Raw genomic sequence first — 27,133 nt, forward strand, 5'->3', positions numbered from 1 at the left:
TCACTCTGCCCAATCATCCCCATCTCTGTTGCTATGCGCAACCTTGCTCCAGAGATAGGTGGGATAGAGTATAAATGTCAACCTTTCTTCCACGTTACACTCTGGATCGTATTTTGCAGACCAACGAGGCTATGTCGTCTGTACTCACATCCAGTATAATCCCTCATGCACCTTCTTTTGTGATCTGCCCATATGTGTTTTTGACTGTCCTTTCATCTATTTCATCTTCTCACAATTCATCTTCATCTTCACGATTAGCCAAATTTGGAAGAAAACTGGAGTCAAATAAAACAAATGAATTAAATCAATTAATCTAATATGCTTCGTTCAGCTAATTAAGTATAGTTATGTTAAATTCCTTCTTAATTGAAAGGGATAAGAAAAAATATCCACTTATAGAGTGAAGTGCACAGTGAACAGTTGAAAGTCATGAGGAGGAAGACACTTAAATGAGAGAAATAACGAAGGTTATATTATGATTTGCACAGGTAAGATAGGAATGATAGCCAAGCGGCATTACAACAGGTGACGACATGGAGTAACTTCCTACTCTTTCCTAGATTGGAGTGGATAGAGGGAAATTTAATCAGAAGATTTGGCGAATGGATTATCCGTGCGTGAGCATGCATGTGTGTGAAAGTGAGGATGGGGGAGGAGAGGTAATACAAGCAGAGGAAAATGGTAGAAAAAGATAAATATGACATACAACAGCAAAGAGAAAAGGTGAAAGAAATACAAAGGAATGGAGGTGAGGGCGAGAGGATACGTGTTTGTGAAAATTATAAATTTTATATCTGCCCACCCTAATTTATTAATATTTGGCTCCTGCCCACCAGGTCAACATTTTCTGGCACCGTCCCTGAATATTTTACTTTGTTATTTCTAGTTTTGAAAAGTGGTATCCTTTGTGCTTGTAAAACGATATTCATAGAGAAGAAAAGTGGTAGCTACAGAGCGACCACAAACAATAGAACCTGCAGCCAATAGGCTTCGTGCATCTTCCCCTCCATCCATCCAACTTGGGTCGTAAGAAAACCTGCTCCATTCTATCTCTACCCTCCATATGTGAGTACAATGCACACGACACGGGTTCTGCACAGGTTCTTTTCCTTGTAGTCCCACCATACTTACACCAATGCCTTACACTGCATTTAATATATTCCTGATCTTGATTTGCTAACATGTTCATAGACTTCCTTCACTTAAAAATATTTTTTTAAAATGGCTTTTATGTATTTAGTTTCAAATATAATTGTGATTTACTTCTAGTGAACTAATACGTATATTATTTTGTTTACAGAATCGTGATGAGATACTGTCTTTGCTGTCTTGTAAGAATGACAATGATGCAACAACATCCAGACAGACTTTGACCTCAGAGAGCACACCACCACAGACATCAAGTATAGTGCCATCTGAAGCACATCCGAACCACAGTAAGGCTTCTATGAGTATTACTGACATCCCTGAAAGCAAGCCACAAACCCAGACAACACCAAAGCTTGCATCTGAAGAAAAGGGCAACTCAGTTGGGCCTAGGAGTGAGAATTCAATTCTGCCAACTCGCCACAGGAGAGAAACCATTAGCCAAGTTACGCACGTTCTTGATCTCACCAACTCTGATAAGTTTACAATGGACACAGAGGAAACGTTTAAAGGTAGCAAAGAGAAAATATCAAGTGAAATAACTACAACCCCGTTCAGTAGCAGTTTGCCACAAGAAAGCATCAATGATGCTAGTTTGGCTCCATACATTACAGAGTGGCCGATGAATTCACATCCTTCACGCAAGAGCAATCAGATCAATTCACATACTTCGAGAAATGTGCAAGCTGTCACCAGCTACAGCATGGAAACATTAAATTTCAAAACCGTTACAGATGTTTCCACCAATGTGATGATCACCACTGAGAAGAGTCAAACATCACAAAAGATCGAGCAACTAGATCTTTGGAGTGAACCCATTACAAAAGTTTCAACAGAACAAAACGAGGCCACAAGGAGAGAAATGAAAACCACAAAATCACCATCTGAAGAAATACCTGACACCACATGGGTTTTTCCAACTAAAGCTCCATTCATCGAGGAGTCAAGCCCATTAAGAAAGGCAGAGAAATTGATAAAAGAAGCAAATAAACTTACCATGTCAACAAATCCATATCCCCTTGAAACAAGTTCAATGCAACCAGATCATACAACATTGATAATTGAAACAACAACAGATAACAAGATAAAATCCTCTCCACAACCCACTGTTACTTCAGATATTCCATCTACCACAAAAACCTTCATAACAAGTAACAGAACAATGGAGAATAAACAAGTTACACTGCACATGATGTCTCAATCTACTGGTATACATGCTGCCGATGAAAAACTGAGCCCCTCAACACAGCCAAATGTACAAACAGAGTTAACTACAGTTTCTAAAGATGTTCAAAATGTCAGCAAAGTCCAAGAAGCTGACACGAAATTAGCAATGAATCGTGAACCAGACAATCACATGGATTCTTCTGAAATTCGCCGTCGACAGTTTCTCCCTGCCCCACTCAGAGCTATTCCAGCCCAGCCAGAAAACGAAAATGAAGTGGCAAATGAAGAAAATTCCATTGATGATGACGATGACGATGAAAATAACAGTAGTACAACTCAGACTGAATGGCACCAGGTAACAAAAGATCCTTTAGCGGGAGAAGATGACGAGATTCCACGGCCGAATCGCAATCGCAAATTGACCAGATCCCAAGGTCGATCCTTCTACAATTACTTTCTGAATAGAGTGCTTGGCTGAAGTATTCTTTTGTAAGAACCACCATGTATGTGAATTCACCACCTGTAGATGGCAGCATGAGCATTGGCACGCTCCAGCTCCTCACATATCACTTGCACCGTCCCATGCCTTTTTTTTCTCTCATGCAGCACGATCCTTGCTAAGAAAGGAAAACGATGGTGGAGTGTATGTCTGTGTTAATGGAAGGGTGTTGATCACCCACTGCTATATGTTATTTATTGTAACACACCTCCATTGTGTGCTGATGGTTTGCTTCAAATTGTGCTACAAGTGGGATGTTTATATCATAATTATTTAACACTTGTGTGCAAGTTTTGTCTGATTTTTTAAAAAATTTGTTGCAAGGCATTACACACTTTTACAGTAGAGCATAGGTATTATGTGCTGAAACATTTTATTTAGCTAATTTAATCCCCAAAATGAGTATGTTTCATTTATGATATGTTTTTTGCACCACAGATATTTCTTTCCCAGTATTTAGAAGACATAACACCATATAGCTCCCGCAATAAGCATAAAACACAAAGACAGAAATATCCATTTAGTGGTATTCACAGTTTCATTTCCTCATGGAATATTATTCAGAAATGACTTAAATAATAGATTGAGTCATTTTCTTTTCTGTTAGACAGAAATTATACTAACCAATCAAACGTAATACCTCTTTAATATAATTATTTTAGTGTCATTGTAACAGAGAGTCCTACCAATATGCTAGAATAATTGGGAACAGTACAATCATGTTTAGATGCAGTAGAAAATCTTACAAGTTCTTGAAAGCCTGAATGTTCTGCAGGTTCTAATGAAGTTATGAGTTGTGATTGTAATGAATGAATTAATGCTTTGCATCACATATAAAGTTAATAATCACAAATTGTTCAATATTGACATTATGTTTAATTTCCAAATATCTGACAACCATTAGTATCAAATACGACACATTCAAATTTTATTCAGTTACAAAGCTCAAATTCTGCAATGTTTTCATTTGCCTTGTTTTACTTCATTACATTTCTGGCTAATTATACTTCCCTAGAAACAGTTCTATAAATAAACGGACATAAAAATGACATAATTCGATCATTTTTAAAACAAAAAATATGCAAAATATATTGAAAAAGTTACAAAATATACCTTCAAATATGAGACACATTGCTGCCATGCATGTCACAAGCAGAACAAATATTCTCAAAAGTGACATGTACAAACAATATTAATTTCCTTAATATTCGACTGGATTCAGTTGACATATGCACAGCAGTACATTACTAAAAATTCTCAGTTCAATATCTCAGTAAAGTGCAAGTGCACAAAATTCCTAAGGTGTGAAATTTTCAAGTTTATAGAAACGTCACATTTCAAGCAATAAGAACACACCTTTTAAACTCTACACCAGTCAAGATACTTGAATCCAGAATATAGTACTTGTTGTCAGTAAAAGCCTTAGACAAACAGAATGAGTTTATTTCAAAGTCTGATCTACTATTATTATATTTATTATCAGTGTGGTACTTGGAAAATTTCCAGTGAGGAGAAAATTGAAGGAACTTATTTTGAAGCATCATGTATAGGGCCAGAAAATTTGCAACCAGAGAAGTGGATGCAGCATTCACTGGTAGAAATTGCACCACCACCCTGTTGACTATTATAATATTATGATGCTAATCAAGGTGTGACACCAATTGCAGAGAGATACCTAAAACTAATTAATGTAGGTTATACAGAGACTGTTCTAGGGAGGGGCAACTCAGGAACTCTTCCGGCTTCAGGGAGCACCACGCCAAATAAAAATAATTGTTTGTGAGTTTATAGGATGCTGGCAGTGGCGGCTGGCCAAGTGCAACAAGTGCAGATGTTTTCACCTAATTTTCAAATTAATATTGACATTTTTCATTTGCTTGTTAAATGAAACTATTTCCCAGCAGAACGCACACGATAATACTCAATAATACGCCGCTCGGCGCTACGCACGTGAAGAGTTCGTCGTAGCATAAAACCACCCAAGAGCAAATGCCGCCAGGTTGCGGAAAACTTAGCCGGTTGTCATGGCAACGGTGACGTCACCTAGCGTTGGCCTTGAACAGGTGTCGCCTCCTACGTGAAGCAGTACTCTCGTCGGAGAAAACATTGCATCCAGTGATTGTGGCAAAATCTTTGCGTTCTCGCGAGATCTTGTTCCGCGTGTGTGTTTCGCGTTTCCTATCGTGTGTTGTGTTCTTGTGTTGAGCTGTGGTTTCTACAATGAACCCAGTAAATGACTTAGTGTGTAATTTGTTGCAGACACCATTTTCCAGATGGACGGATGAAGACAAAAAAGACGTTTTAAATTGTGGGGGGCCCACTGACATTCTTCAAATATCAGTTAAGCGAGAGAACAAAAAGGCAGGGAAATCGTACAACATTAAATTTAAAAGTTCCTGGTTTGTCAACTTTCCTTGGTTGTGTAGTAGTCGTTATTTGCAATCGTTGTTCTGCTGGCTTTGTTTACTGTTAGTAACAAATACAATGTGTGGAATAAAGAAGGGTATAACGATTTTGTCAATATAACGCGTTCTCTGCATAAGCGCAATGATTCGATGGAACATTGAAAGTGTAAATTACAATTCAAAGTTTTTGAAAAAAAAACAGGAATACCATAGCAGATGCCCTTCAAGAAAATAGTAGGCTTTTAAATGTACGGTTCAATGAAAATGTAAGATTAAATAGGCTTTTCCTACAATTAATAGTTGACGCAACGCTGTATTTATGTAAACAAGAACTTGCGTTCAGGGGTCACGACGAAAGCGTGTCTTCGCTTAATCGTGGGAATTTCAAGGAACTTGTTGCATTATTAATATCGAGAAGTTCGTTAGAAATACAGAACCATTACAAAACGAACTTCTTCACCTGTTATTTTAGGCACGAGCCGCTACTGGATGCTGGTGCTTCCCAGATTTCTCCTGACCTTCACATACTTAAAACTATCCAAGATTATTTGAAGTTATATTCTAAACAAAGTATTTTATAAAAATCGTGCTCAAATTTTTCAATCAAAATCATATGCACTATTTTTGTTTAATTATAGAATGAAGCCATGAAGTGATATTATTATTTCACATGAAACAATGTAAATTCACTACTGCATTAAAATTCAATGAAATGTAAACAAAAGAGAATTATTCATAATTGGGAAATGAGAGATGCGGTAGTAGATATATACAGAGAAACTAGTACTCATTTTATCCACTAAACTGTTAAAAACAGTTTCTCTGTATATATTTAAGAGTATTATGTTAGAGAAAGTTATTCAATATTATTAAAAATTGCCACTTTGATATGTAAGGTAATAGTTTGATATCGAACACACCAATTTTTGTAATTAAATACAATAAACATCACACCAGTGGCACACCGGAATGAAAAGGAACACCAATATAGAAACTTCTATTAGCCTCCTGTAATTCTTGGTTTTAACCTTCAACATGTCCTGCTTATTACTCTTAGATAATAATACAAAACATATAAAACAATTGTTTATTGATTGTAATAGTGTTTATATTGTGATTATACAGAACTTCAGACTAAGGAACAAAAATCTGATTTTTTTCAGACCTCTCAAAAATTTTGGTTGTAGGTCTTGTGAATATTGTATGTCCTAGGTTAGGCCCTCCAACCACTTAGGGCTGGCCCTATTATAATATAAGCACAAGGGCTAATCATAAGAGCATCAGAACTTGTTAAATCCAGGAAGTCTTGATTGTGAAATGGTAGACGAACCTCAGTGAAAATCAAAACAGAATAAAATAATCAATACTAAATTAGTATAAAATTGGACTTACTTACGTGAGTGAGTATGAAGTTTTAAAAACAATGTTTTGGGGTACAACTCCCCCCTACTTCAGGTTTTTATTTTCTCTGGGCACTAATCATTATGCCGCATCACGAAGTGTTAAAAAGGATTAGGTTCGGTACCGATTTTTAGGGCCCCGATTTTAAGAGGTCTCACGGGAAATGGGGATTTTTTTTAAAAAAATGGGATTAGTTGTTTTTAGACAGGAATGTTGGCAGTGATTATTTTAAGTGTTCCTTAACCCATCCTCTAACCTAATCATTTTTAATACTTCATGACACGGCATTATGATTAGTGCCTAGAGAAAATAAGAACCTGAAGTAGGGGCAGTTGTACCCTGAAACGTTGTTTTCAAAACTTTATACTCACTCACGTAAGTAAGTCCAATTTTATACTAATTTAGTGTTGATTATATTATACAGTGAGTAGCATGCACTACACGTAAATATCTTCAAAAGATAATAAATCTGAAATAGTCTCCAGAACTTCAAAACTACATAGATACCAACTTGAATAACACATATTCCATTGGCATGTTTTTTTTGCAACATATAGATACAGTAGTGGCGTTGCGATTGGGTGGGAAAACTGGGGGGCAAGGACAGTTTACTTTTTCTTGATAGACATGGCTTAGCATTAAGAGGCCATAGTGTGGGGGCAAAAAGTGGGAGGGCAACTGCCTAACAATGCCTCCCCTAATCGCCACCAGTGCAGAGATATTAAAATAGAATTGAGGTAGACATTGTGCAGAAATTAGCACTCTCTATACAGAATAATAATCTTATCATCATTACAATCACACTGACATGCAGAACTTAGAGTTTAGATCTAGGAACAATTTGACATAAATTGTAGTTCAAAATGTACAAACCAAATATTAAAACTTTTTTAAACTGTAAGCTATCTTTCATAAATATATTTTAGTTGTTTTGTATAATTACTGTTTGTAAATATTGCGAAATGAGCTGCTTACAAAACTATGAACATATAGTTATCTATTAAGTACTATAAATTGTGATTGTTTCTAATGAACTAGGTTTAAATTATATATGTGCTATGATACTGTAGGAAAATGTGATTTCCATATGTTAGCATTTTAATAGCTAATTCTAAGTGACTTTTTTTAACAAAATAATTCATGTTTTATATGCTTCTGGTTTACATTTTGATAAACTGGAACTTCAAAGTCCAACAAAATTTGGAGTAAATGCACTCTATGTAACATGTATATCATTTAGAAATCATCCTCTTAAAATAATTTTACTACTGTTTCAAAAATATTGCTATTGCACAATTGTTTGTCAAATTTGTTTGTGATTGTTGTTGCATTATTCACTGTTGTATTTTTAACTGCAGATTCTAAAACCACAAGAATAGAATGATTTTTTTCATTGTAAAAAAGTTAATTAAATCCTTGTTTTTCCACATTTGGTTTGTAAAATTCTTAATTACATGATGAATTTTATGTATAGTTTTATTGTACAACTGAGTCAATATCAAATCAAATAAACTTGTTTGTAAATATATTTCCAACTTTGACTAAACAAATTCAAATTCGAATTTTTTCTTTGTCTCTTTATGTGGGATCAAAATTTATGATCAGTTAATGAATGCAAGTAAGATTTGCTTGTATAAAATTACTGTTTCATTTCAAGTTTACTCTTGAAAATATATTTTCATTTTAGAATGAAACCTAATGCTGTTAGTAATTAAATTTTTCTATAAATCCAAATCTGAATTTCTTTATTATGCCTATTATTTATAACTGCTCAGTTTACTGATAAGTGCATAAACTACTTTGCATCAAAACTGTGCAAAAAATGAAGGTGTATAAAAAACCATGGGTTCATCTTTTTCTTTTACTGAAAGGGCTTGCTAATTGTAATATTTTTCTGCACGTGAAGTATATTTGAAAAGTATCTTTTATAAACTTGTTTGCCAACATATCCATGGCTGAGTTATTAGTATAGAATAAAAAAAATAGCTCTTCAGGCCTTAATTTCATATTCTGTATAGGCTTGGTATTATGGTGCTAGCTGCATTTGGTATTGTAAACTTTATGTAACATCTCAATCAAATTTTCCACATGCAAAATCAGATCTATGTCTGCATTACACCAGTGGCATATTCTGAAAAAAGTAACTGGTTTACTGCAACAATTCTTATTTTGTATATATTTATAATATATTAATTAGATATTATAAAAATAAAACACCAATGCAGACATGCAAGAAAAACAAAAAGAAGTCTGACAACTTGAAAATTTCCGTCAATTTCTATATATATATGAAAAAAGTTGGTTTACCAGCAAACAGTGGAGAATACGCCACTGCATTACATTAAATGGGAGTGCTGTAAGATCAAAACTATCATGAAATAAAAAAATGCCAAATTTTTATACCATGAATCCTGGAAAAAATCTTAATTCTGTAGACATTTCATCTGAGCCTCCCAATGGCTTAGTGGTAATGCCATCACCTTGTAATAAAAAGGTCCTACAGGGTTTGATACCTGGTGGTTTGAATCCTGCTTTAAACTGAAAGTCCAGTTCTGATTAACCTATCTGTGCATAAAGTGGACTTAAAAATGAACTCGATTATTGTGCAAAAATAAATGAATAAAGCAGCATCCGGCCTTTTAAGTAGAAATTGTTAGTCTGGGAAATGGCTTTGGGAATAGCTGAGAGATGCTAAAATAATTTAACATACTGACAATAATATAGATTTGGGAGATGGGAGGGAGCAGTGCATTGTACAGCTGAAATGCTATGAAGAAATTCTTGCCTGTGGATGTCTGCAAGACTTTCAAACTCTACTGTCTAATTCATGTGTTTTACTCATGGGTGATGGAAGTTTCTCAAAAACATGGTTACATTTCACATTGTGCCATGGAAGTGTTAGTACATTTCTTTTCTTGGGAAAGAAATAAAGCCATGTATGTATTCATGAATATGGGTTATTTAGTTCCAGTATCCTATGGGGTTAAAGTATGCAATACTGGTTTGGGGTAGGTAAGATCAGAACTGTGGCTTAGGACTTGACTTTTGGATACATTTTTTTTCCTAATGTTTCAAGCTTGCAACCAGGGATGGCCAAATCCAGATAACATTTTATTTGGATATTGGATAATTTTCTACCCAGATTTCAAATATCCAGATATAAGATATTCTGATATCTGGATTATCCAGATATCTGAATTGTCTGGATTATCAGGATATCCTAATTGTCTGATATTTGTATTATCTGAATTATCCAAATATCTGAATGTGTGCATTATCTGGACAGTGTATCATTTATTTGCTTTTGTGCTATCCACATATTCTTTTATTCACCATTTTCGTATTTCACTGCAGGGATTTTCCATAAATCCTTTATCAAATCTGTTCTATCTGGATATCGAAATTAACCGAAAATTTGAATTATCCAGATACCCATACTATCTGCCAGGTTTTTGGATATATTATTATGGCTAATATTTTTGAAGACTGAAATGTTCTGTCTTCTTTCTCTATTCATTTTACTCCTCATATCTGACCGTTCAGTTTACCATGGCAATGGGACAGGGACGTAGCCAGCATTTTATATTTGGGAGGGGCTCATCCCTCATGAGCAACCACCATCCAAAGGCGAAAAGGTGGGAGGTAGTAGTCCTGAAGAAGAATTTCTCAGTATATTACAGCATATTATACAAGATATTTAATGCTGCTAAAAAAATGTAAAATATAAGTAAAGTGCTCCCCTGTGCTATGCACCACACCATGAAGGCATATAGGGGGTGTTGGGTTAGGGCCCCACACATTCTTGATCACGGCCGAATGTGGGGGTGATGTGATCAGCACCGTGCCCCTGGCCACCTTATTCCCCCCCCCCAAGTATCCTCCAGGTACCCACTTTATACGATGCTGGGTGGGCACCGTAGCCACTTGGAACAGGTGGAAAAATTCCGGGTTCTACCCTGGGACCGAACCCAGGTCTCTCTCATAGTAGTCAGATGCCCTAACGACTGAGCTACCGCGGCTATTTAATGCTGCTAAGGAAGTAAAATTAATTACCACTATACATTATTTAAATTAGATATTTGTCGGATTTTGGGGAGGGCCTCAGCCTCTTTACCCCTTTCCCTGGCTATTTGCCTGCAAGAGGAGGAATTATGTTAACCACATTCAAGAAGAACCATCTGTTCCAGCCTGGACCCTATTTTTCCAAAACTATACTCCAATCTGTAGAACATGGAGGTCATCTTGGTTTCTGTTTGCAGTATGATATAATGTTTACATAAAACAGTGCAAGTGTAGGTTAGAATTGATTCTCGGTGAGGTGAGGTACCTCGACTGAAATTTACCCATCCCAACTGTAACTTCTGGATCTGCCACTGGCAGTAAGCTTGTTCGATTTACATGAATATCTTGTTTCAAGCATTAAGCAAGCTTAATGTGCTATGTGGGGTGGATGCTGTGCTTGGAATGGTCATGGAGAATATGATTGATTGATTGATTGCTTTGGTGTTTTAAGTCCACTTTATGCACACTAAGGCTGATCGGGACTGGACCTACAGTTTAAAGTGGGATCCAAACCACTGCGTGCCTCCACCGGATTACAAGGCGATGATGCTACCAGTGCTCCATCGGGGAGGCCCTATGGAGAATAGGAGAATATCTGCCTGAACAGCTCCTGTGAAAGACTTGGTGTAATTATTCATGACCACCTTGATGTGAGGAAGCTTTCTGTAGACTGGATCCTGAAATTTCTCAATGCATACAAAAATGTACTTGGGTCATTGCTTCCAAAGCAGTTTTTCAGCAGTTTCAGTAGAATGGTTATAATTTTGTAGCCCAATTGGTAATGGTCGATTAGACTTGGATCTATTTGTATGATCCTGAGACACAAAAACAGTCAAGTGTGTGGAGGCACACACTCGTTCATCACATCCAAAGAAGTGCAGAGTCTAGAAGTCAGCTGCCAAGATTCTTGCGACTGTCGTCTAGGAGAAAGATGGTGTGCTTTTAGTTGACTACCTCAAGAAGGATTACAGTATAACAAGCAAGGATGTCATTAAGGGTCACTGCACCTCCCCCAAATGTTTACATGGCCCCAGCAAACTGTTCTGTATTTGCTGAAAATTTTACTTTGATGACAAATATTGCAAAATAGTCCTTCTGCAAATTTCCTTCCAGTTTTAAACATTGTTCTTGAATTTGAGTGGCACTAACCCCAAACAATACATTTCTTTCTCATTTTCCTGTTGAACACAAACAGATGTATTGGTAGGAGATGACTTTATGGTGTGCCCCTTTCAAGGAAGTTCTTTTGAAAACACACTTTCCCTAACACAAACATATTTCTGCTTGTAACATTTTCTCTTCATCTGACTATGCACAGACACCATGGCCGCCAAAACAGCACAAACAGGAAGATTTAGCTGCAGGTGGCTAGGACTTTCTAGATTAATTACTTTATGGTTCAGAAATTATATCCCCAGGCTTTTCCAATTGCAAGGAACGAAGTTCTACTGTTTGTCCCTTTTTCAGCATGGGGATGAATGACAAAGATAGTTTGCACACACACTCAACACTCATGTTGATGACCTGCAAAGGAGGGAAAGGCCACTCCCTGAAAATCCAGAGAAACATCAAATTGGTCAGTTGCTGCTGTGAAATTCACTTGAGGTAGGGTTTTATTGCTTCGACTTAGGTATCTCTATGTCCATCCACAGTTTCAGTCTGAGGTAAAGTTATAAATAAGCCTTTGCAATGTATCGACTTCACATTGTTCCTTAGTAACTTTCCACTCATATTTCAAGAAACCTCCGCCTCTTTTTGTCCAATGCTGTTGATTTGATGGACAATTGATGACTGCCAGCTAGTTTGAAGTAGGGTTTGGTCCAAGCAGTGGTTTGCTTCTGTAAACGCAAGAAGGTAGAATCACATAGTGTTTGTGATCTCATTTTCGTACATCGTGAGTGAAATGTCGAATGTGAAACTGCCAGTTTGTCTTTCTCTTGAAACAATGGAGTAGAATCGACTGATCGACCAAATATTCAAAACAAAATGAGGTATGTAGTAATTTTTTTACAGTAGTCTGCATGCACTAGAAATATTATATTCCAAAATTCTGCATCACTTTCTGTGATTTTTCTTCATTTAGTCACTATCACAAATGCAGCAGCTGTGGCTGCTGCTTAGGTGGCAAAGTTGACTAGACATACAAATATAATTAATCCCAAGTTATGCAGTGAATAATAGATATATAATATAATCGTGAGATATGGAGAAGAAAATTACTTATCAAGTATTTTCTGTTATTTGCCTACTAGCGGGAGTGAAAATCTCCTACCCATGAGTGGTGAACTAGGTTTTTTTTTTCCTAATCTTTATTTATCCGTTGACCCATTTTTCCATGGGTATGGAATTTCAAGATGGCATTTTCTAATTTTCATTTATATTAGTGCCAACGTCCGTGGTGGAGTGGTTAGCATGGCATGCTATGACTTCAGGGGCTCTAGATTCGAATCGTAGCCTGGGCCTGGGCATTCTTTGTAGGTCTGTAAACAATAAATAATAGTAACTGTATAATAAGTAACACTGTGTCTAGGCGTCCAAAATTGGGGCTCCAAATTTCATTCTAAGATTTATTTTCAGGTTAATATAGCAAAAGAAAACTGTTCAGTTTTCGGAAAATTCTTGTCTGTTTTCATTGGGCCTATTTCAGAAATGGGCCTAATGCTGCAGCATCAATAGCACCCACCTTAATCCGGTCCTGCATATAGTAACAAAAGTGACTTGGAACCAGCTAAAGTAAATGAATCACTGAAGAAATACTCTGTATATTCTGATTATCCATCCCTCTACCAACCTCTTTGCACATATTGTAGCCTGATGTCAAGATGTAAACTTTATTACATATGTATTTTAGAATAATATATATACATGTTGAATTTTATATAAAAGAAGAATCAACCCAAAATTTAATGACTTAATTTTAATTTTAAAGGTCATCCACAAATTGGTTCGCACTTATCCCTTTCCCGAGCACAGTCTCGATTGCTAATGCTACTTTCTTCAACTCGCAGGTGTATTAGTTTATTTATAATTATACGTACATAACTTCCACCTTCCATCCTCCCTTGCAGCATTGCCAAATGTAAGGCCAATGTGTTCTTCCTCTATAACAACTCTTGCCACTACAACAGATGAGATGAAATATCTATTGTCATCTCTTTCAGCTCAACGTGCCCTAGGACCGGACAATATCAACACCATCTTCCTCAGGAAAACAGTGCAATCCTTGCGTTATCCTCCTCTGCATTCTCTTCAACAGATGTTTCTCAGAAGGTGTCTTTCCTCACACTTGAATACAAGCTAATATCACATCGATTCACAAAAGTGGTAACAAAAACCTTGTTTCTTCTTACAGACCAATCTCCTTACTCTCTCCAACATCCAGTAACGGATTATGGTGGGTGTTATTGATGCTGCAGCATTAGCCCCATTCCTGAAATAGGCCCAGATGAAAACAAACGAGAATTTTCCGAAAGCTGAACAGTTTTCTTTTGCTAGGTATATTAACCTGAAAATAAATCTTAGAATGAAATTTGGAGCCCCAATTTCGGATGCCTAGACACAGCGTTACTTATTATACAGTTACTATTATTCATTGTGCTGTGACGTAACTATAACATTGTTGTGTTTATTGTTCACCAAAGATTTCAAGTTAATGCTATCAGCATGCAGCATCAGGCCCAATTTCGTCTTAATCTGGCCCTGCCAACATCTGTGAAAAATATAAAGACAAACTCTATTAATTGTTTACAGTCACCGTCTTCTGATTCACAAATTATGCAAGATTCAACATTCATGGCAAATTTCTATCCCTTCTCACACACATGGAACCTTATATTATGTCCTTAAAAGTGTACTACTCTCAGTATCTCTTTCAAAAAGAACCTGTTAAAGTCATCTTACTCCATCTCTGGCAACATAACATCAAAGGAGTATCTTCTCACAAGGGCCTTGGTATTGTTTTCGACTAAAAGCTCACATTTGAGGAACATATTATAAGCATGGCCGTATTTTAAGGAGGGGGGGGGGGGCTTCCTAGGGTTCAAACCTCTCCGAAACTTCGGGCTTGTTGGATTAATGGAAGTTCAGAAACCAAAATCTGTAAACTCATTTTCAAAAATTTATTTGAAGCTTCACAAAAATACAACAGGGAGACAATGCTGAAACGATCCAGCTAGAATTTTCATACATTTGGAATTCTGGAACTTGAGCGAAACAGGATTTATTCTCAGAATCGCAGCCCATCCAGGATGTATTTTCACTTCTGCTGTCCTCTTTCCAGTGGGTCAGACTGAAAATGCCTTTATGATTGTCCTTAAATTATTTTTCCTACTTTTAAATTCCCTGTCCGATAAGGTCTTTCCCCCTTGATAAAAATTCAAACCTAGGATCTCCAGCTTCATAGTGCATTACATTCACTATCATCCTCCTAGCGGTTGATGTAGCACATACATTTAACATATAAGCCAGGGCTTCCCAAACTTTTTCATTTCACGGCATCCTTATTGTTTCAAGATTTTTCCGTGGTGTCCAAGTCAAAATGTAAGCCTATCTAATAATAATAATAATAATAATAATAATAATAATACTAATTCCTTTGTTTAGCCGGCAAGGTTCAGCCGTAGGCTGCTCTACCACCTAACCCTTGTCATGAGCTACATAAGAAAATATAAGTATATATAATATAATACGATAATTAGGGCTCGGAAGTTGAAGACCTATAAATTGCCAAAAAAGACTTACAAAAAAACCTAACAATATAAAAAAACGACCTAAAAATGGAAAAAGGACGTATAAATGTGATCCAAATTAATTAATAACTTCAGTTTTAATTACATATTTAATGAATAACAAAATAAAAAAAATTCTGGTGGTATGGAACACACAGTGCGAAAAAACTATATGAATGAAATGCATCTTCTTTCAGACATTATATATTTTTTAGATTAACATAATTTGAAAAATCATATTTGAAGAATCATATTTGGCCTAACCAAACTAGGGTTACAGAAATAGGACTTCGGATCCTATTTCAGTCATCCAAAAATGTTTTTATGTCGTTTCAGGGATGGTTCAAATATAGCATTTCTTTTTTTTTAAATTCTTTACTACAGAAAGGATGTTTAAGAGGTGGTGAACTGATGATGATTCGAATTGAGAATGGGCAGTAAAAATGTAGTCGAAAGAAGATGAAGTTGCAAAAAAAAGCCGTTAAGACCTTAAAAAAGGTCATTAAGCCTTGTTTCCATGATATGAAAAACTCAATATGCTGACCAAGGCAGTAATTTATTGTATTATAAAACATAAACTAAACGTAACGTTTCAACCTTCTAACAAGGTATTCTTCAGACTCTGCACCAAATACAAATGTAACAAGATACAAACGCAGGATGATATATATACACAAACATTACTCCCCTCCAGACTATTAGAAAGTTGTTCTGGAACATTCTAGCAGGTGGCTTTCCCTTGTCAACTGTACTTTCACCTAAAAGGCTAAACATATTTACTTCCGTATAGAATGTGGTTGGACTCTTTATCTCTTTTTCCTTCATTCTTCTTCCGTCTTCTCTCCTCTTTCTCTCTTGTCCTTTCCACTCTTTCTAACACCTTCTTCCATTCTTTGTTTAACTTCAGTCCCCAATTCCAGTTCATTGTGTCTTCTTCACCTTTCTTCTCTATTTCCTTGGCCTCCTTCCATTTTCTCACTAGCATTCTCTTCTCCCTTCCTATCTGCTTAGCCTTATCCCACTCTATGTCATGTCCTGTTTCTCTCGTGTGTTTAAATATCGCATTTCTCTCTCTTAAGTTGTACATCATCCCTATGTTGTTTCAACCTGACTTTCAGCCTCTTTTTCGTTTCTCCTATGTACACACTCTGACATTCTTTACATTTCACTTCGTAGATAATCCCTTCCTCTTCCTCTTCTCTGTTTTCCTTTTTCTTGTTTGCATTCTTCGCTATTCTTAAGATGCTTCTCCCTCCCTTCCTGTAACTTTTAATGTCCACTTTTCTAGGCACTTTGCATATCTTTTCTGTGGTCTTCCCCAAACTCCTTATTCCAAACCTCCTCTCTTTTTCTTTCTCTTCCTCTTTTTCTTTCTCTCCCAATTCTCCCCTGCCACTTTTCTTCCTTGTTCTGTTTATGTCCAGTCTATCCTCCTCCTTATACCCATTCTTTTCCAGCTGTTTCCATAGGCTATTTATTTTGCCTTCTTTTTCACATTCTTTTGTGCATATTTTCTTGATTCTGTCCTCCATATTCTTTATAAAATTTATTTTTGTCACCTCACTTACATCACTTCTTTTGTGGCAGAATACCCCTGCTGACCACTTCTTCTGATGCCAAGCGGTTTCAATTTCTTGTCCTCTCTTCCTTTTCATCAATATATCTAGGTAGCTTAACTTGTCTTCTTCTTCTATTTCGAGTTCCAATAATATCCCTCTTTCTTCATCTTGTATTTCTTTGGCAAAAATGTCGAGCTGCCTTTTCGTTCCCTTCCATATGCCAAAACAATCGTCCACATATCTGCAAAACAGAATTATTTTGTCACCTCCTTTTTCTATCACTTTCTTTTCCCATTCATTCATAACCAATTCAGCCAATGCTGGGCGATATTCAGTCCTTCACTCATTAACATTATTTTATCTCCCATTATACTGTAACCGTTATTCCAAATGGTTTCCAGCGCCTTCACTACCCTTTCACTATCCCATTCTCCTATAATTTCTTGTCCCATTCTCTTTTTAACAATGTCTAAAACGTGACCCCTCTTGATGCTTGGTAACATACTTTTCACGTCTAAGCTAAACATTGTCATCTTCATCTCATTTAACTGAAGTCCTTTTATGAGGTCCACTACTTGTGTACTGTTCTTAACTGCTCTGCTTTCTTGCTGTGTTACTAACACTTCAATAACTTTCTTTAATTTCTTTTACAAGGGTTCCAAAATATTGTTTCTGCAGTCCATTACTGGTCTCAACTTTATTCCCTTTATTGACAAGGGAAAGCCACCTGCTTTCCAGAATGTTCCAGAAAAACTTTCTAATAATCTGGAGGGGAGTAATGTTTGTGTATATATATCGTCCTGCGTTTGTATCTTTTTACATTTGTACATGGTGCAGAGTCTGAAGAAGACCTTGTTAGAAGGTTGAAACGTTACGTTTAGTTTATGTTTTATAATACAATAAATTACTGCCTTGGTCAGCATATTGAGTTTTCTAAAAAAAAAGGCTAAAAAAGGATCAATAAGCCAAAAATCGCCGAAAAAGGCAAAAAAGGACAAATAAAACCCACCTTTTTCTGGCCTACAATGACCCAAAATGACACTAGGAAAAAAAAGGAGTTTTCCTCAACTTCCGAGCCCTAATGATAATATATGAATACAGATGGAAAGCTTGATTACACTACAGAGAAATAAAGAATTTCACATTGCCTACAATTACGAATATTCTCATTACAGTAATATTAGTCATAAGATAATATAAATGTGAAAAAAAACTAAAATAAAATAAAATAAAATAAAAAAATACAAATGTAAAAAGAGAAAATATAAATGTGAGTGTTAACATAAGGTTGCCTTTAAGTAAATAATAATAATAATAATTTGAAGATAGTAATAAAATTCCAATAGTTACAGTTATAGAATATGAGTGTTTTGTCGTTTGTTGAGTGCCAGTTTACTTCTAGTATGTGCTGCTGTTCTGCTGCTGTTCCTGTAGAAGCATTTCTTTCAATTTAATTTTGAAGCTCTTATTGAGTTTTATGGATTTAACATTTGTTGATAGTGCATTCCATGCTTTTGGGGCATATATAGAAAAAGATGAGGTATATAGTGTAATTGAATGGTGAGGAATGTCAAGTTCATTGTGACGACGTGTCCTGTATCTGTGAATAGTGTTGCAATTACATAATTTTTCAAATAAGTATGCCAGTTTACATTCAGTTTGCAGATCAAGAATAAAAGATAGATAATGCAGTAGCCTCCTGTTGGCCATTGTTAAAATATGTCTGTTTAAGATGAGAAGGATGTGATCATGTTTATCCAGGCCAAAAGTATATCTGATGCATGCATTTTGTGCAATTTGAATTTTCCTACTGAGTTTTTTGCAAGTTTTGACCTATACACAGTGTCACAATAATCAAATAGTGGAAAAATTAAAGATTGAACTAGTCTAAGTTTACATTCTGCAGGTAGTTAATTTTGGAAACAGTAGAGGTTTCTCAGAATAAAATATGGGCAAAATATGTTTTTTTACACTGTGCATTGATGTGATCCGTCCAGTCCAATGTATCGTTAACAATCCAGCCAAGACTTTTTGCTGAATTCTTACATGGAATGGTTTCACTATTTTAAGTTCAATTGGTTCAACAATATACATTTTTTGCGATTGTTTCATTCAAATTAGCATATAAAGTGGTTTTTCATGGTTTATCTTAAGTCCATTTGATGTACACCATGTGTAAATATTATTTAAATCGGTGTTGAGTGAGGAAATACTACTTTCTAGCACTGTATGTCTAGTCGAAAAATACAGTTGTGTATCATCTGCATAGAAATTTGGTGTGAAAAATTTTATAACCTTATTTAAGTCTGCGGTATAGAGGGTGAAAAGGAGTGGTCCTAAAATTGATCCCTGTAGAACCCCTGATTTTAAAACTACAGCTTCAGAGATCTGTGAGGGTGAATTTTGAAGGAATGTTCTCTGCCTTCTATTAAGTAAATAGTATTCAAACCACCTTATGGCTACAGAGTCAAATTTATAGTATTTGAGTTTGGATATTAACAAATCGTGTTGGACTGTGTTGAAAGCTTTACTAAAATCCAGTAATACGAGAAGTGCAGAACTGCAATTGTCAATTTCATAAAGAATATCATCTGTAACTTTTGTTAACGCTGTTGCTGTGCTATGCCGTGCACGGAACACAGACTGAACTAAAGGTAACAAGTTGATTGCGTCAACATAATATATTAGTTGCGAAAATACAATTTTTTCTAGTAACACTTGCAATGCTCAGTTAGTGTGGTTAGGTTGCTTACCTTAAGTTAAAAAAATAAACACATATTTCAAATTCAGAAACATTTCATATGTAAAAGTACTAAATAAGCACAGATTTGGAACCATCATGTCCAAAACCATATGTAGACTAACGAGGAAGTGTCAGTGAAAATATTGAAATATTTTGCGGTGCCCCTGTAAGCCAGCCACAGTAACACAGAGTGCCACAGTCAACACTTTGGGAACCACTGCTGTAAGCAGTTACATAAAATGCATTCTTGTATGCATCTCTACGTGATCCTACTGATCGAAATTATCTTCACTGAATTCCAGCTCTTCCTTTCCTCCAATGCCTCAGCGTGAACAGATCTTCGCCACGTCTGTCTAGGCCTCCCCTTTTCCTTCTTTCTTGCGGGTTCCAGTTTAGTACCTCTCTCTCGACAACCTCATTTTCCTTCCTCAATGTATGCCCTATCCAATTCCATTTTCAACACTTTATCTGTATGGACACCTCGATTTCTACAGTCTTTCTCCAAAGTTCTTGGTTTTGAAACACTTCTGGCTAAAAGATATTCAATTTTTTTCTAAGGCAGCGATTGATGAAGATCTGTAGATTAGAGGTGATCGTTAACATACTTGTATAGTGATTATAACGCCATTAAACCTTGTTTCCATGATAACCAAAAACTCAATATGATGACCAAGGCAGAATTTATTTTATTTTAAAACATAAACTAAATGTTACGTTTCAACCTTCTAGCAAGGTATTCTTCAGAGTCTGCACCAAATACAAATGAAATAAGGTACAAAACAGGAAGATATATATACACAAAAATCACTCCCCTCCAGACAAAAGACTATTAGAAAGTTGTTTATCTGGAACATTCCTTTCCAGGTGTTCCAGCAGGTGGCCTTCTCCTGTCAACTGTTGTTTCGCCTGACAGGTGATTTAGATAAACATTTCCTTTCATCTGGAATGTGGTTGGACTCCTTATCTCACTCTCCTTTTCCTTCTCCTTTCTTTCTTCATTCCTCTTCCTCATTCTCCATTCTTTCTTCATTCCTCTTCCTCCTTCACTCTTGTCCTTTCCACTCTTTCTACCACCTTCTTCCATTCTTTGTTTATATTCAGTCCCCCATTCCAGTTCATTGTGTCTTTTTCCCCTTTCTTCTCTATTTCCTTGTCCTCCTTTCATTTCCTCACTAGTACTCTCTTCTCCCTTCCTATCTGCTTAGCCTCATCCCACTCTATGTCATGTCTTGCTTCTCTTGTGTGCTTAAATATTGCATTTATCTCTCTCTTAAGTTATACATCATCCCTATGTTCTTCCAACCTGTCTTTCAGTCTCTTTTTCGTTTCTCCTATGTACACACTCTGACATTCTATACACTTCACTTCGTAGATAATCCCTTCCTCTTCCTCTTCTCTGTTTTCCTTTTTCTTGTTTGCATTCTTCGCTATTCTTAAGAATCTTCCTGTGAGATTTAATGCCCTCTTTCCTAAGCACTTTGCATATCTTTCTTGTGGTCTTCTTATTCTAAACCACCTCTCTTTTAATTTCTCTTCCTCATCGGCCCTGCCACTTTTCATCCTTCTTCTGTTTATGTCCAGTCTATCCTCCTTCACGTAGCCATTCTCTTCCAGCTGTTTCCATAGGCTATTTATTTTGCCTTCTTTTTCACATTCTCTCGTGTATATTTTCTTGATTCTGTCCTCTATATTCTTTACAAAATTTCTGTTTGTCACCTCATTTCTTTTGTGACAGAATACTCCTGCTGCACACTTCTTCTGATGCCAAGTGGTTTCAATTTCTTGTCCTCAATATATCTAGGTAGCTTATCCTGTCTTCTTCTATTTTGAGTTCCAGCAATATCCCTCTTTCTTCATCTTGTATTTCTTTGGCAAATATGTCGAGCTGCCTCTTCGTTCCCTTCTATATGCCAAAACAATCGTCCACATATGTGCAAAACAGAATTATTTTGTCACCTCCTTTTTCTATCACTTTCTTTTCCCGTTCATTCATAACCACTCAGCCAATGCTGCGCTTAGGCTAGAGCCTATATTCAGTCCTTCACTCATTAACATTATTATATCCCCCATTTTACTGTAACCGTTATTCCAAATGGTTTCCAGCACCTTCACTACCCTTTCACTGTCCCATTCTCCTATAATTTCCTGTCCCATTCTCTTTCTAACAATGTCCAAAACATGTCCCCTCTTGATGCTTGGGAACATACTATTCACGACTAAGCTAAACATTGTCGTCGTCTTCTCATTCTGCCTTGGTCAGCATATTGAGTTTTTGGTTGTATAGTGAGTGCATACTAGTTGTACATAATGCTGTGTGGTAAGTATAGGAACAATTATGAGTGTCGCGAGGGGGATCGTACTGGTCCAGTGAATATTGCATGTTACAAAATAGAATGTTTGTTATTTTTATTGTTATCAACAGAAATAAAGTTCAGTTAGTTAGTATTCGAACAGAATAACCCAAGATAAAGTACGTTAGATTGAAAAATTGAGGCTACATACATGTACCAAGCTATTTTTTCCTTTAAGAATAACTGGTTCCACAGTTTGCAAAATTCCAAAAATTACGTTGTATGCGACAGGTCAAATAATGAAACTTTATGACTAAAATTTCCATCTAACTATTAAAGCTTTTTCTTGAATAAATCTAAAATTTAATACCAAAGTATAATAACTGTGCATTTCAGTACATACTGGGAAAAGAAAAAACTTGTGCTGAATATTCACTCATCTGCTGGATTGAGTAAGTTTCCTCAAGGATATAATAATTATTATTATTATTTTGAAATAAAATTGGTTTATCATTATGAAGATTTAATTATTATTATATGCAAGGTAGCGCAAAAGTCATCACCTAATTTTCTTAGCCTATAGCCGGACCCTGTGGCCGAGTGGTTATCACATCGCACTGCAACGACAAGGGTCCCGGGTTCGAATCCCGCTCAGGCTTGGTTGTTTGTGAATGTCCATTTATCAATTTCATCATTTCATCACTCATCCCCATCTTCGCAAATTAGCCAAGAGGCACAAAACACGAAGTAAAATAAACTAAATCAATCAATCAATCAATCAATCTTAGCCTATAGCTTAGGTTTTAAATTAAACAAAGTAGTTTTTTTGTGTTAAACTTTTATTGATACTTGTAAGTTTTATGTCCTCAATTTTTAAAGATAACATCCAATAAGTGACCAACATTCGAATTGATGCAAATTTGGGCTCTTTTATTGTGTTTTCCATGGTGTTGGAAATCTTCAGGGAAATGTTTTCAATTTCATGCTGAATATTGTCCTTCAATTGCTGTAACGTCTCTGGCTTATTCACATAAACCAATGACTTCAAATATCCCCAAAGGGAAAAAATCTGGAGCAGTGAAATCGGGGGACCTGGCCAGCCATGGCAAATCACCAAAACGGGATATTACTCTACCCGGAAAAGTGTCACGCAAAATTGTCACAATTTTTCCACGTTCTTGTAGAGTATACTTATTCATTTTCGCACACAATAAATTTCGTGAGTATCTTCTATTTAACTGACAAAACACTACTGATATAAACAACAAGATGTCAAAATAAAGGTCAGTTCAAATAGGATGATGACTTTTGCGCCACCCTTTAATTATTATAATTATTTCTATTACTCAAATTTCTGGTTACGCTCAAGGGAACAATAATGAGTGAACCCCTCCCCCCTCCGGAAATTTTTTCCTCCCTATGGGATGATTATAGGCATCACAAAAAGGCCATATGTCTCTTATGTTTACTGTATGCTCTCCCATCTGGTCCATGGCTTGTCCCACTCTGCTCTCTAGAATCAATTCAGTCTTTCACTTTTTCCTAGCTATAGTTCATTATAGGGTTCCGTAATTGTGCAATTTTTCATCTACGCATCTTTTATGTTTCCAGAAAGATCTCTCTTCTACAGACTTCCCACACAATATAATGACCTAGTATTGATATATTTAATGACCTAGTATTGATATATTTTCCTCGGAGTATGCCTTTCAGTCTTCTATCAGAAGAAATACTTGTAAATAATATCAAATAGTGCCATCTTTTACTTATTCTTTGTTAAAATTCGTTCATTTTTATGTTATTTTGTATTTTTCTTGCTTTTCTCATTGTCCTCAATTTCAGTGTAAGTTGACCATCTGTGCAGTATCTGAAATATTCTCAATAAAATTAATTAATTAACAGTTGCTAAAAAAAGGTTTGTAACATTTCTAAACTTTTTATCAACTTTTTTATTTTCTTGTGTAATATAGATACCCCTCTCACATTTTTTTTTTCAATATTCAAGATTCTAGGTCAACTGTTATTGCACACTTGGTGTCGTGTTTGCAGCTGCTGCATTGAAAACATTGAATGGTAAGTGCCGAAGCCATAGGTGTGTGCACAGGAGGGTGCAGGAGTGCCTGGCACCCCTGAAGTATTTTTATCTCTCTCTCTCTCTCTCTCTCTCTCTCTCTATCTATCTCTCTCGGTCTCCAATCCCGTTCCTCTCTCCTCATTACAATTTGATAATAATTAGTAATCATGTAGTATAGAAGATGTTTTTTCACCTCATCCACAAATCGGTTATGATTGATTGATTGAGTTGCTTTATATTACTTCGCTTTTTGTGCCACTTTTGGCTAATTTGCAAAGACAAGTTTGTAAGACAGGAGCTACCAGAAAGAAAATCATGTTGATTTGAGCTTGAGTACAGAGAAACAAATTTTTATAGCCTGTCTTTGATTATTTCTTCACTTATGTTGGAGAGAGTAAAGAGATTGGTCTGTAAAAAGAAACAAGGTTTTTGTTACCACTTTTGTGAATCGGTGTGATGTTAGCTTGTATTCAAGTGTGAGGAAAGACACCTTCTGAGAAACATCTGTTCAAGAGAATGCACCTGTGAGTTGAAGAAAGTAGCATTAGCATTCGAGACTGTGCTCGGGAAAGGGATAAGTGCGAACCAATTTGTGGATGACCTTGAAAATTAAAATTTGGGGGAGATTTTTCTTTAATATAAAATTCAACATGTATATATTATTCTAAAATACATATGTAATAAAGTTTACATCTTGGCATAAGCCTACAACATGTCCAATGACATGCAGGCCCGGATTTCCCAATGGGCCTCATAGGCCCAGGCGTAGAGTGGCACTTTGGTAGGGGCGGCACGGGCACGATTGTTGGTTATTGAATTTATAAGGAATACCTAATTCTCGGATTGCCTTTTTTTCCCTCTGGAAACACGAATGGAATGACTTAATGTAGTTGTATTATAAATATAAGTTAACAAAGAATATTTCTTGAGAAAGATAGGCTAGCAGAGCTCGGAACTAGTTTACTAATTTGTTGTTTTAATTACCTACGTTGTTGATTCGAATGTACAGTATTGTGCTGAGCCGGGTCGATGATTGTGGCAAGAACGTGGAACCTGCCGCTTGCTTTTGAAAGACAACACCAGCTTGGCTGCGTTCCAGGAACGCTGTTCCTCGTTACTGCCGCATATCAAAAGCATGTGATTTGCGTTGAATTGTTGAGAATTAAACTGATAGTGCAAGCATTATTGAAGGGGTTTCGCATTGTACTATTCTACTGTTAGTTGCTCGAGAATATTATTCAAGAAGTATGTGGTGTGTTACGTCTCGCGTGTGTCAGTGTCCGACGTGCGTTTGTTGGGGTAAGTTTAAAACGTCATTATGCTCATTATGACTGATCAAAGAGTAAGACTCAGTGGATCACAATACATGGCTTCTACGCACCAATAGAAAATTCTGAAACTCCAGAGTCTGAGCAAAACATGATGGTCTGCCCGTCATGATGTGTGTCATGCTTTGCAAGATGATTGGCCAAGAGTTATTCAATCTTTAGAAGTAATTTCCAATAACGAAATGCAAATATGCCAAACATGAAACGAGGCCGCATCGTTAATGAAGAATCTCAGTACTTTGGATTTGATTTGATTTGCTTTATTTTGCATCGCTTCTTGTGCCACTTTTGGCTAATTTGCAAAGATGGGGATGAGTGATGATATGATGAAATTGATGAATAGACACTCACAAACATCCATTCCCAGGCTAGGATTTGAACCCGGGACACCTGGCATTGTAGCACGATGTGCTAACCACTCTGCCACGGGGGCCGGCTCAGTACTTTGGAAACAGCATTTATGACAGTTCTTTGGGGAACTATCCTAAAAGGATTTCAAGCGGTGAATGCTAGACTTCGGGCTGTAAATATTGATGTAGGACAATATGTGACTTGTATAGTTCAATGTCAGATTTCTTAATGCTTTTGAGAGAAGATTTCTTTTGGTTTGAAAAATTGGCTAAGTGTACATCTGGACATCAGACTTATGCATTTGATAAAAGGAGAAGAGAAAAATATCCACTATTGCCTGGTGATAGCATCAGCAAAAGGACAGCACTGAAGACTGGATCAGAAAATTTCAAAATCAATACATTTAATGTAATCCTGGAGTCTCTGTGTTTCTCTCTCAAACAACGTAGTGCTCGCTACAAGGAACATCATGATAAATTTGGCTTCTTAGAACATCTGGTTATTTCAGATGCAACTTCAGTTTCAGCAGCTGCAGAGAAGCTTATATCACTAAATATGATCTTGACTCCACCTTGCACGATGAATGTTTGCATCTGAAATCTCATCTGCAACTTCTGAGGGCGGACGACAAGAAGGCAGCAAATTTGTCATATCTATGTCAACTTCTTCGCGAAGAGGATCGGAAGTGTATCCAAATGTGGATATAGTCCTTTGGATGGCACTAAGTACACTGGTCACCAACTGCTCAGGAGAATGCTCTTTCTCAACTTTGAGGCGTGTAAAGAGTTATCTGAGGTCATCGATGGGTGAGGAACGACTTTCAGCATTGGCACTCCTCAACATTGAAGGAAGGGTGATGAAGAAAATGGACTTTAATGCTCTGATAGATGACTTTGCTCGCTCTAAAGCAAGGAAGAAGTTCTTCTCCAACAAAGAAGGTAAATGTTAAAATGAAATTTATATAATTTATGTCATATCGTTTTGTTACATTTCTTGTATGATGGTATGTACCTATCACTTAAATAAAGTAAAAAAAAAGTCTTATCTGAAAAACAAGGTAAATGTTAAAATGTAATTTATATATTTTATGTCATATCGCTTTGTTACATTTTTTTGTATGTAACTATCATTTAATTAATACTGCATACCGTTAATAGTAAAAATAGTAATACAGAAAATAATGATTTTTTTCATTCTTGATAAACGGTATGGCAGAGCTTGTTTTGTCTATGGGCAGCAAAGAGGTAAATCCGGCCCTGATGAGGTGGGGAAAGGGATGGAGAATCATAATATATTTCTTCAGTTATTCATTTACTTTAGCTGGTTCCAAGTCACTATTGTTACTATATGCGACAATTTTAATCTGTTAGATGAAAAAAG

At 36.2% G+C, this 27,133-nt stretch overlaps 1 protein-coding gene across 1 annotated transcript in view; it reads left to right on the forward strand.

Annotated features, from left to right (window-relative positions):
• The window catches only part of LOC145984905 (uncharacterized), a 318,537-nt gene extending 310,309 nt beyond the window's left edge, over positions 1 to 8,228 (forward strand). The window contains exon 6 of the mRNA XM_083118286.1: positions 1,301 to 8,228. Coding sequence (XP_082974412.1) covers positions 1,301 to 2,791 — 1,491 coding nt within the window. The 3' untranslated portion in view covers positions 2,792 to 8,228. The remainder of the gene's footprint in view (positions 1 to 1,300) is intronic.
• The last annotated feature ends 18,905 nt before the right edge of the window (positions 8,229 to 27,133 follow it).

The sequence above is a fragment of the Lepisma saccharinum genome, chromosome 3 (assembly GCF_977018435.1).
Source record: "Lepisma saccharinum chromosome 3, izLepSacc3.1, whole genome shotgun sequence".
Lineage (NCBI taxonomy): Eukaryota > Metazoa > Arthropoda > Insecta > Zygentoma > Lepismatidae > Lepisma > Lepisma saccharinum.